General features: G+C 42.1%; 1 protein-coding gene across 15 annotated transcripts in view; it reads left to right on the top strand.

Moving 5' to 3' along the window:
- Nucleotides 1-12643, top strand: part of MIOS (meiosis regulator for oocyte development) — a 135862-nt gene that overhangs the window by 99733 nt on the left and 23486 nt on the right. Inside the window, exons 1-4 of one of the 15 annotated variants that reach the window (XM_055589823.1) lie at nucleotides 369-507; nucleotides 1675-1766; nucleotides 7248-8592; nucleotides 8913-9011. The exons of 1 other annotated variant lie outside the window; for it this stretch is intronic. In XM_055589823.1, coding sequence (XP_055445798.1) covers nucleotides 7299-8592; nucleotides 8913-9011 — 1393 coding nt within the window. In that variant the 5' untranslated portion in view covers nucleotides 369-507; nucleotides 1675-1766; nucleotides 7248-7298. 13 more of the 15 variants (XM_055589819.1, XM_055589822.1, XM_055589818.1 and 10 more) reach the window with 13 other exon arrangements.

The following is a 12643-nucleotide window of genomic DNA, read 5'->3' on the forward strand; positions in this document are numbered from 1 at the left end:
CCCAGTCCAGGGCTCTTGCCTGGAAAATCCCATGGACGGAAGAGCCTAGTAGGCTACGGTCCATGGGGTCGCGAAGAGTCGGACACGTCTGAGCGACTTCACTTTGACTTTTCACTTTCATGCACTGGAGAAGGAAATGGCAACCCACTCCAGTGTTCTTGCCTGGAGAATCCCAGGGACAGGGGAGCCTGGTGGGCTGCTGTCTATGGGGTTGCACAGAGTTGGACACAACTGAAGCGACTTAGCAGCAGCAGCAAATAAGCTAAAACGTCTAAAGCCCTTGAAATCTGAAACAACTCGGCGAAGCGGTCTGGATCCAAGCGCCGGGGATCCAGCCCGCGCGCTCAGTGGGCGTGGCCTGCGGAGGTGGACCGCAGCGCTCAGACAGCAGGCGGGGCCTGCCGGTCAACAGGAGCTCCGGAGCAGTAACCACGCCCCGGGGCGGGGCGACTCCCGGGATCGCCGGGGGCGGGGCTCGCAGTTGGGAAGTCCCCTTCGGAGGCCGAGGTGTGTCCGCGCGTCCACGAGGCTGGGTGGTCGGGAAGTGGACTCAGGCCGTGTGGCCAGGTTACTGGCCGCGCCGCCGCGACCGCCATCTTGCCCGTGTGTGGACTCCCCCGGCGGGAGGGGCGGTGACTAGGCCGGAAGCGGCAGTACGACGGGCGCATTGCCTCCCAGGTCGGTGAGTGCGGCCCAGGCTCCGCTCTCGGCTCCGGGAGGCTGTAGTCAAGGGTTCGAGGGCGCTGGGATCATCTCGAGTCGCTCGGGAAAGCCCAGTTGAAAAGCCCGGGCGAGTGCGGACCCGGGTGGCGGCGGGGGGGGAGGCTCCTTCGAGCCGAGACGCGGGGAGTCGCATTCTGCGCTGCAGGATCACCGCGGCGGGCCCGGCCTCGGAGCTGCGAGCGGCCCGGGGCGCGCGGGTTCCTCCTCCCGGAGCTGGGTCCGCGCTGCAGCCTCCGCGGCGCCGGGTTTGTGCGGAACCGCGTTCTCCCCGTGGACGAGAGGCTCAGCCAGTGTCTGGAGCGTGGGAGCCGCCCGCAGATTCCTGCATTACCCGGCTCTGCTTACCAGCCGTGCTCTCCTTGTACTCTATTGAATACTTCAAGGGCCTGTCACCCGGGTGGCGCTGTTCGCAGCCTGTACGGAGTCGTGAAAATTCCGTGAGAGGATAAAGCTTCTCACAGGTGCCACGAGCCTTCCTAAATCACTTCGAAAGTGACTGCCTTTGCAGTCTTTTTTATAGCTATATTTTAAGGGAAATTTGGGGTTATACAGAACATCTCCTTGAAGATGGTGATAGTCTTGAAACTGCTGCTGTTATTACTTGTGCTGAGACAAGTAGAAAGGGGAACAACAACAAGATGTAAAGGGTGGTTGGATACCTTGTACACTTAATATTATATAGGTCTTCACTATCCACTAGCCACACAGGTTTGAGATGTGCTTGAAGTGTAAAATACACTTTGGATTCCCGAGACTTGGTACCAGAAAAAAAGTATATGTCTCATTCATAAATGTTACACAGATTGCATGGTGAAAGGATAATATTTTTGATATGTTGCATTAAATATATTGTTAGATTTGATTGATTTCTTATTATTTTTCAATGTGACTATTGGATAAGTTTAAGTTATATGGCTAACACTGTCCTTCTGTTGGACCATGCTATTACAGATGAGCATCTGGTGAGGAACACAGAATCATCAACATGGCTTTCCTTTGCTCAGAAACCATTACTGGGAAGTGAGCCCTTGTTATACTTGAAGGTGAGGATCTAAATGTAAGCTGTAATTATGGCAAGCTCCACCCCTCTGCCCCCAGTGTCTTGGTGTCTCCAGCATTTGAAAGCATTAATTTCCAGGGCTGTTTAAGGGAATCGTACTGATACTGACATGTTTTCGATGCAAAGAACTCGTTTAATTTGATTGTCACTACTCTGTGAGATGGAGATAGGAGATGTTCTATTTCTATTTTATAGTCTTGGCATTTTAAGCTACTTGTTAGGGTCAAACTAGTAAGGGGCTGGAGATGTTTTGCTCTTTACCATATTCCTGGTGGTCTTTGTTCAGGAGCCAGGATCTGTCTATATTGTATGTTGGATTGAAAAGAAAAACAGTTGGCTCTTCAACAGCACGGGCTTGAGCTGCATCAGTTCAGTTCAGTCGCTCAGTCGCGTCCGACTCTCCATGGCCCCACTCTCCACGGCCCCATGAATCTCAGCACGCCAGGCCTCCCTGCCCATCACCAACTCCCGGAGTTCACTCAGACCCACGTCCATCGAGTCAGTGATGCCATCCAGCTATCTCATCCTCTGTCATCCCTTTCTCCTCCTGCCCCCAATCCCTCCCAGCATCAGAGTCTTTTCCATTGAGTCAACACTTCGCATGAGGTGGCCAAAGTACTGGAGTTTCAGCTTTAGCATCATTCCTTCCAAAGAAATCCCAGGGCTGATCTCCTTCAGAATGGACTGGTTGGATCTCCTTGCAGTCCAAGGGACTCTCAAGAGTCTTCTCCAAACATAGGCCCACTTATATGTGGGTTTCTTCCAATGGTAAATACCACAGTGCTACAGGGTCCACAGTTGGTTGAATTCGAGGTTCTGGAACCACAGATACAGAGAAAGGACATGTACAGAGGACCAGCTATAAGTTATATGTGGACTGTGCTGGAGGGTTAGTGACCTAACCGCCTAGTTGTTCAAGGGTCAACTATGTTTTTTAAGAGGGTATAGATGTACCTATGTATTCAGGGCCAGTTTCAGAGTATGTGACCTATGCAGACATTGTCAGGGCCCATCTTTAGAAGGCCTGGCACTTGGTATGGTGCTCTTCTGTCATGGTCTTGAAATTCTTGACATGTTTGAATAAGCGGGGGGAGAGGGGGTACCTGCACATGTAGTTGATCCTTTCTCTGCTCAGTAATCTAGGATGGGAGTAGGGAGGTGTTGGGAAAGAATGAAAACATCTGGTCCTCTCTGTATGCCTATGTGAATTAAGCAGCATTTGCTAGACTCAACTCTCAAATTCTATGTGAATTTTGATTCTGTATGAATTATTATAGTCAGATTTGTGGATGGTAATATAAATATATACATCATATGAGAAGAATTACAGATGATTCTTAATTGTGAGTCATGTAAATTAAATAGTTTTTTAAACTATAGTAACACTTTCTGTTTGTTTTTTTTTTTTAAGTTGGATTTTGCCATGTGGCACCATGTTTTCTTACCATAGATCATTTGTGTAAAGAGTACAGCTATAGGATGGAAGCCTATATGATAAATGTGCTTATTTTAGTATTTGTCTTTCAGCGAGAAGAAGATGGGCCAGATCTTAGGATACCTCCAGTTGAGAGGTTTCTTCTGTTTATAAGGGCATGAGTATGAATGAAGCCTTATTTGGCAGTATCTGTTCCTTCTTTGTGTTTTCTTAGCTACTTCCTGTTACACAAGGTGCCTTTTCTTCTTCTTAAATTTTTAAGTGGTCTGTAAGATTGGACATAACTTCAGCACAAGAATACAGGCTTTCTTATACTAGTGTGTTAGTTAGCTTGTGCATATGTGCGTGTGCATACACGCTAAGTCCCTTCAGTTGTGTCTGACTCTGCAACCCTATGAACCGTAACCTGCCAGACTCCTCTGTCTGTGGGGATTCTCCAGGTAAGACTACTGGAGTGGGTTGCCATGCCCTGCTCCAGGGGATCTTCCCCACCCAGAGATCAAACCCGTGTCTCTTACGTCTCCTGGATTGGCAGCCAGATTCTTTACCACCCGTGCCACCCACAACTGGTTAAAAAAAAAAAATGCCATAGACGGGTTGACCTAAACTATGTAAATTTGTTTTCTTACACTTCTGGATGCTGTAAGTCTCAAATTTGGGTGCCAGGATGGTGTGATTCTGGTGAAACCTATACTTCCAGACAGCTGCCTTCTCCCCATGTACTCATATGGGGAGAGAGCTTTGGTATCTCTTCATCTTCTTTTAAGGACACCAGTTCTGTCAGATCAGGGCTTCACCTTATCACTTTGTTTAGCCTTAAGCTTAATTACCTCCTTAAAGACTCTTGTCTCCAAGGACAGTCATGTGGAGTTGGGGCTTCAACATAACAAATTTTGGGAGGACACAGTTCAGTCCATAGCAGCCAAGATGGATGCTGCCGCTGCTAAGTCACTTCAGTCGTGTCCGACTCTGTGCAACCCCATAGATGGCAGCCCACCAGTCTCCCCCATCCCTGGAATTCTCCAGGCAAGAACACTGGAGTGGGTTGCCATTTCCTTCTCCAGTGCATGAAAGTGAAAAGTGAAAGTGAAGTCGCTCAGTCGTGTCTGACCCTCAGCGACCCCATGGACCACAGCCTTCCAGGCTCCTCCGTCCATGGGATTTTCCAGGCAGGAGTAATGGAGTTGGGTGCCATTGCCTTCTCCGCCAAGATGGATATCTGGTTGCTAAAATATCTCTCCCTGTTAACTGCTGTGTTCCCAGCATTTAGAACAGTGTCTGGAACATAGGAGAGGCCCAGTAAATATCTATAGAATAAATGAAAGCCAGTGTATTAGAGCAGTCTTCTCAGGGCCGCTCACTGTGGGCCCTTACCCAACAGGTGAACCAATTATGACAGTGACCACTTAGTTTTTGGCTGGAGCCAGCGCCTACTAGAAAGGGCAGGGGTGCAAGCGTGGGGAGATTGGTACAACTTGGAGAAAGCAGTGTGAGAAGTGTCAGAGGTAGCATTTAACAAATGCATTTATTTAGCAAGTACTTACTAAGTCTCTACTACGGGCCTCATACTGTGCTGGGTACTGGAGGTTCATATGGAGAGCAGAAGATACTTTTCGTACTCTCAGGGAGTTTATAATCTAGTAGGAGAGATAGAAAGTGAAGTCGCTCAGTCGTGTCCGACTCTTTGTGACCCCATGGACTGTAGTCCACCACGCTTCTCTCTCCATGGGATTTTCCAGGCAGGAGTACTGGAGTGGGTTGCCATTTCCTTCTCCAGAGAATCTTACCGACCCAGGGATCGAACCCAGGTCTCCCGCATTGTAAACAAGATGCTTTACCATCTGAGCCACCAGGGAAGTAACACTAGTAGGAGAGATGGAGAGGGTGATTTAAAAGGGAGGAATATGATTCGATGAGAGTATATATCTAAGTAACCTGCTTTAGATTCGGGAGGGGATAGAGGGTGGTTGGTTTAAGGCTGAGCAGGTTTTAACTTGGCTAAGAAGGGAGGGGAGACTGTTCAAGGTAGAAGAAACAGCATTTGCAAAGGTGTGGCAGTGGGGTGGAGGGTCACGTCCTAGGAAGCTAGAGCTCAGTTAGCAGGGAGGCGAATGGGGCGCATTGAGGCTGGAGCAGTAGATAGGCCAAAGCATTTAGGGTTTTACAGGTTACATTGAAGAGTTGGAAGTCTGTATGAAGAGCAGTTGGAAACCATGAAAGGGTTTTAAGCAGGAGTTGGATAACCTGGATAAGTTTGTGTTTTATTAAGATCACTTTGGTATTATATAATGATGAATTTCATAAAGGCCAGAGTAGGAAGATGAATAAAAGAATTGCTGAGACAGCACCACAGGCCAGACATGTTGTCTGTTATTTTTTTATGGAGTCAGTATGCAGAGCCTTGAGACTCGGCAGCCTGGGTGGAGGAAGAAGACAGTGAATAATTCAGTTGAGTTAGCGTTGGGGGAGGCAAACCCGGAGTGGCAGGGAAATGAAGAAGTTGAGGGTGCTAGTAAGAATATAATTGAAGTGACCGATCTTGGGCTTCAGACCTATTAAGGAAGGAAATAAGGCAGTGTTAGAATTCTTAAAGGCTTTTTCCAGTCATCTAAATTTTGTGAGTCTGTTGAAATTCTAGACTGGTAATTGCTGACTGAAACTTTTGCAAGATCAAAAAGTTAAGTATGTTTGAGCTGAATTTATTTAGAATATCTTTATTAGGAGTCTGTGCCAGGCTCTGCATCTGGTACAGAACATAAATGAGTGAACCCTGACTTTGCGCCTTAAGAACTGACAGCATGGCTGTACAGATACCAGTTGCCATGAAGATTATGAATATCTTTGTTCATTTTTTAATCCGTACTTATCTCTAGCCAGACTCAGTGAAAAACAAAAGTTTACATTTTTGTAAGCAGCTTGTATTTTTAAACTAACCATTTTTAGCATAACTATTTCTAGTGCTTACGTGCTGAAACTTCTACTAGAATAGTTAACCTTTTCAAAAATCCTGTTTCAATACCTATTCAAAGGTTATAGAATTGAAAATTGAAAAAGCCTCTGTTGCTCATTCAGTTTCCCAACGGGCAGTGTATCCTACTGGTCATAAGCAGGATGATTTCAGGTAACCCAGTTGCACTTTTAATAGTTATATATTTATTCAATGTATGTTCGAAAAATATATTTGACATGTCATACACATGATTCATGGACCTTATGAGGAAAGCAAAATTGATTTTCAGATTTTAAGAATGAGTCAGTTTAAGGAAAAACGTTAAAAAGGGCACAGGTGGTAGATGAATAACAGAAGTTTGGGAAACACTAGTCTTAAACCAATCCTTAAACTGTATAGATGAGAAAACAAAAGGACCCCCAAACACAAAAGACCTTTTTTGAGCCTATACTGTACTAGCTGTATAGTATATGTCAGAGCTAGGACTAAAACTGAGTACAATCCTGCTTCCCATTGAAATTTGAGGAGACTTGTGGCTTTTACTTCAAATCTGCATTGTCCATTATGGTGGCCTCATGTGGATATTTATATTAAAATTAATTTAAATAAAATTTGCACTGCCATATTTTCTAGTGCTCAGTAGTCAGTGTGGCTAATAGTTACCATATTGGACAGTTCAGATTTCTGTCATTGCAGAAGGTTCTTTTGGATAGTGCAACTTTATTACCTAGATACATGATTACTTACTTAGGTACGGTAACCCTTTAATGTTTTATCCCCTTCAAAGGGATGATACTTACTAATTTACTCACCACCTGAAGTTATTTCAACCCTGATTGAAGGTACTAAATTGAAGGTGCTTTTAATAGTGCAATTAAGATAATTGATCATGGGAAATAAGGCCAGAATGAAGTTCTCAGATTCCTACCAGCTCAACTGGAAGAAGTCCTTCTTTTCCTCTTTTTATTAATAAATACTGTCTTGAATTCAATAGAAATTTTTAATAGAAAATTTCCTGACTTTCTAAATCCAGCTTAGAATTGTATTTCATTAACATTTTAAAACTTTTTATTTTTAAGCAGATTTTCAGTGAATGGACCTAACTGGACTCTCTGAGATCATCAATAAACATGAGCGGTACCAAACCTGATATATTGTGGGCACCACACCAGGTTGATAGATTTGTTGTATGTGACTCCGAACTTAGTCTTTACCATGTGGAATCTACTGTGAATTCAGAACTCAAAGCTGGATCTCTACGTTTATCTGAAGACTCTGCAGCTACATTACTATCAATAAATTCAGAAACCCCATATATGAAATGTGTCGCCTGGTATCTCAGTTATGATCCTGAATGTCTCCTAGCAGTTGGACAAGCAAATGGTCGAGTTGTACTGACAAGTCTTGGTCAAGATCATAACTCAAAGTTCAGAGATTTGATAGGAAAAGAATTTGTTCCAAAACATGCACGACAATGCAATACCCTTGCATGGAATCCAGTGGATAATAACTGGCTTGCTGCTGGTCTAGATAAACATAGAGCTGACTTTTCAGTGCTGATTTGGGATATCTGCAGCAAATATACCCCTGATATAGTTCCCATGGAGAAAGTAAGACTCTCAGTAGGTGAAACTGAAACGTCATTATTAGTAACAAAACCACTTTACGAATTAGGACAGAATGATGCTTGTCTCTCTCTTTGTTGGCTTCCACGAGACCAGAAACTTCTGCTTGCTGGTATGCATCGTAACCTGGCCATTTTTGATCTTCGGAATACAAGTCAGAAGATGTTTGTGAATACGAAAGCTGTTCAGGGCGTGACAGTAGACCCATATTTCCATGATCGTGTTGCTTCCTTCTATGAAGGTCAGGTGGCAATATGGGATCTTAGGAAATTTGAGAAGCCAGTTTTGACTTTGACCGAGCAACCAAAGCCCTTAACAAAAGTAGCCTGGTGTCCAACTAGAACTGGTCTGCTTGCCACTTTAACGAGGGATAGTAATATTATTAGATTATATGATATGCAGCACACACCCACTCCCATTGGTGATGAAACTGAACCCACAATCATTGAAAGAAGTGTGCAACCTTGTGACAATTACATTGCTTCCTTTGCTTGGCATCCGACGAGTCAAAATCGAATGATAGTTGTGACTCCTAACCGGACAATGTCTGACTTCACTGTTTTTGAAAGGATCTCTCTTGCCTGGAGCCCAATTACATCTTTGATGTGGGCTTGTGGTCGTCATTTGTATGAATGTGCAGAAGAAGAAAATGATAATTCTTTAGAAAAAGATATAGCAACAAAGATGCGCCTTCGGGCTTTATCAAGGTATGGGCTTGATACAGAGCAGGTGTGGAGAAACCATATTTTAGCTGGAAATGAGGATCCCCAGCTCAAGTCACTCTGGTACACTCTGCACTATATCCTTTGTGTGGTGAGTTCTGTGAGATGAATCAGATAGAAATGTTCTTGAAGTTTGCCAAGAGGTCAGTCTGTAAATATCATGCTGAATGTTTTGTGTGCAAATACAAGTCACATAATACTAAAATCACAAAGTCAAATTGTTTAAAACTGTTGAACTTGAGATACTGCCTTGCAGATTGAGTAGGAGGAAGAAAAGTAGATCTCTATAACAGAGTAGAACTGACGCCTTTTATAAATTGGCTCCAAATGAAAATAAACTTAGTTTTGAAATACTTTATTATGCTTCATCACTAGTATTTCCTATGCATTTAAATACTTATGAAGCAGTATACAGAAGATATGGACCAGAAATCTCCAGGCAACAAAGGATCATTGGTTTATGCAGGAATTAAATCAATTGTAAAATCATCTTTGGGTAAGAAAATTCTGTTTTTATTTTCTGCAATATGTGTTTAATTTTTGTTCTCTTTATTTTTTCCCCATATTTAGTTACTTCGGGATACTGTAATATCTGGCCATATTTTTTTACTGCATTGTTTCTGACTGGATATTTTAAGGAATTGAGTTAAATGCATAATTGTTTATATATGTAAAATTCTTTTTGGAGGGAGTCTTGGTTCTTTGAAGGGATAGTTGACTTTTCTAAATCTATTCATTAATTTATTCACTTTTTTTTTGAAGACTCACTTTGAAAGATATTACATTAGAGGATTTATAGGCTCTTCCTGGTGGTTAGTTCAGATTTGCTTTTTTTAAAAAGTAAATAAAAAATTTTCTAATTGAAAGAGACCCCTTTTTATTTTGCTGCCTAAACCCTCCCACTTAGCTGTCTGATGGCAAGGCCTGTATAACTATGACATGAAGTATGGACTTACCTGAAGTGCCTTACTATTTCAGTCCTTGATGATTGAAAAATATATGAATTAATGTAGGATTAAAATTAATAGACTATTTAACAGTTTAAAAAAAGGAAACATGACAAGAAAGCCAGGCTTCCTGTTTGTTCCCTGAGTTCTTTAAACAGTTGTTCCTATTGTCTTTATTGGAATTAAATAGTGAATTATAGTTGTTTTCTCAGCCTAGTATTTGACATCTAGCTTTAGATAGCTGTCAAATTTGGTCTTGAGTCAAGCTGCTAGAAAAGTAGTTCTTATGATTTAGTCAAAAAATAGGAGTAGAAGTAATAAATCCAATTTGGTTTTTTATAGGACTTTCATGAATACTACATACAAAAAATACAAAATAAAATGCTATTTTTTAATGAGTATTTTGAGCATTTCAACTAAATGCTTATTTTATTTTTTTTTAAGACTTTTAAATTACTTTGGTTCACATTACTGAAGATTGAGTAGACTATTTATTTCATCTATTTCATTTTGGTGTTCTCTCAGTAGGTCCGACCCAAAAAAGTAACTTTTATTATAAACAATAAAGTGAGAGAGTTTAATTAGAGACTTCCATTTTTATTAATATAAGTAAAAGGTCAGTAAGACTGTGTTACCTTGATGAAAAGTATTCATAGCTATATAGTAGGTCAGACCACATTGCATTCTCAGTATTGTGAGGTTTATTGTTTTTTGCTGTATTTTGATATATTTCAGGGAAAAGTCAGCCAAGTACGTGTAAAGCACAGAGGAATAATGGAATATCTTTATAAGTTTTTGGTGCAGTAGAAACAAACTGAGTATCGTGAGTTAAGAGTAGTCTTTACCCAAACTGTTTGATTAAGACTACTGTTGGAAAGATTACCTCATTGCTGGACTTTTGGCTTTTTGCTTGGTTTGGATTGGTTTAGATATTTTTGTTTCTGCAACCCCAAAGTAAAAAGTAGAGAAATGACTGTCAAAGATGGCAGTCCTTAGGTTTCAGGGATGATAAATGATATATAAATATATTAATTATTTGTTATCATCCCTAACAAAGGGAACCCAAGAAAAGATTTTAGCAGTAACAAGATGAGATTTGTGTTTTAGAGCTGTCAGTCTGTGTGTGGAATGGAATGGAGAGGATTGAGATTGATAGCAGGGACCTCAGAAGCCATAATAATCAGGCAAGATATGATGGAATTCTTAGCGAAGTTAGTGGCAGAAGAGCTAGAGAAACGTGGGTAGGTGAGAGAGTGGGACAAATTTAATTAATTGGCTGAAGAAGGTGGAGGGGAAGGAAAAATGAAAGCATGCTAAGGCAACTGGGATAATACTAATAGCAGTTAATTAGATAGGAATAGCACAGGAAGAATGTGTTTGAGAGCAAGAAAAGAGTTTATTGGGGGATAAATTTGAGATAGCTAGATAGTGATGTCCAATGGATAAATGTAGGTTGGAAAAAGGAGGTCATCCATTTTAATTAATTTTTCAAAGAAGCTTGATTATATGAAGGAGGATAAGAAGATATTCAGTGATAGCAGCAGGCGAATTTGGGGTCATGGGGAGCTTTGTGTTTTGTTTTTAACATGGAATTGATTTAGGCATGTTTAAATGCTGATGAGAAGAAACGCATACAAAGCAGTTGGAAGATGCAGAATAAAGAGCATGAAGAGCAAAATTCCTAGGAATGGGAACCAATGCATAGGTGAAAGATTGGCTTTAGACAGGAGAGTGCACACCTATTCCATAGTAGGCAAAGGGAAAGCGGAAAGGTATGTGCGTGCTCAGGTGCATCCTATTCTTTGTGACCCCTTGGCCTGTAACTCACCAGGCTCCTTTGCCCGTGGAATTCCATGCAACCATATTGAAGTGGGTTGCCATTTCCTACTCCAAGGGGTCTTCCCAGCCCAACGATCAAGCCCACGTCTCTTTTGTCTCCTGCATTGGCAGGTGGGTTCTTTACCACTGTGCCACCTCGGGAGTTTGTGCTCGGGAGTTGTGCTCGGGAGGTGTTTATGCAGGTTGTTTAATGTTCAGTGATCAGAAGCTGATGTGTTTTCCACCCGATAGCTTCTATTTTCTCAGCATAGTAGGCTTGCCTGTTGAGAAGAGCAGGGAGGTTGTGGAGAGAACATAGAGAAGAGGAGAGAGTTGTCTTGAGAAATGGGAATATTGTGGGGCATTGTTGCTTTACCAGAAGAAAGAATAAAGGACGGTGGAGCGAGGGAATTAAGGGTTCTGGCAAGAGATTGATTCATTTGTTGGTCCTTGGGATCTAAGTTGGAGAGGGAGAAAGAGGACAGAACACTGACAAGTAAATACGAGTGGTCAAAGGATGATTGTGAGATTGGGATTGTGAGCTGGAAGGCTGTGAGGTTGTGGTTAGAAAGTGGCTCTTTTGGAGAAGGAATCATGTGGAGTATGTCCATGATAAGAGTGGGTAAAACCTTGGAGGTGTGGACCACTGGAGATAAGGAAGCAAAGAAACAGGCAAGTTTACAGGATGGATCAAGTGTAGAATTCAGTCAGGAAGAGAACGCATGCTCTGAGGGAAGGCCTTGTACAACTTCTGGAGCAGGGTAATAGTGTTGTCTGTAGGTATAATTCCTTTCTTTTAAGATGGCAGAAAATTACATAATGTTGGTCAGCTTTTCATCCAACATGATGAAAATATTTTTCATACTTGAAAGGCAAACTGATCTAGAAAGCATGCCTATTAAGAGGAATAATTTTAAGGGGCAGAATATCTGGATTTAGATTTTTGAGAACAAAATTCTGTTATAAACATTGGATTTTTTTACTGCTCTTTTATTATATAAATGTAAAAATGCAAAATTTTATATCTATAAATAGTATTTGATTGCCTGATGTATTTGAAACAAAAATTTTAATGTTTTTAATGTTTAAGTGAACCTGGTTCACTTACTTCCCTCACAGCCATCATAAAATGATGATTTTATTATTTCTATATGGGCAATCTCAAATTTTGGGAATACAATCTTGTCACTTTACAGGTGACGCTAGTGGTAAAGAACCCATCTGCCAGTATAGGAGACATAAGAGATGCAGGTTCGATCCCTGGATTGGAAAGATCCCCTGGAGGGGAGGGCATGGCAACCCACTCCAGTATTCTTGCCTGGAGAATCCCCATGGACTAAGGAACCTGGCGGGCTACAGTCCA

This window comes from Bubalus kerabau, chromosome 8 (genome assembly GCF_029407905.1).
Source record: "Bubalus kerabau isolate K-KA32 ecotype Philippines breed swamp buffalo chromosome 8, PCC_UOA_SB_1v2, whole genome shotgun sequence".
Taxonomy (NCBI): Eukaryota; Metazoa; Chordata; class Mammalia; order Artiodactyla; family Bovidae; genus Bubalus; species Bubalus kerabau.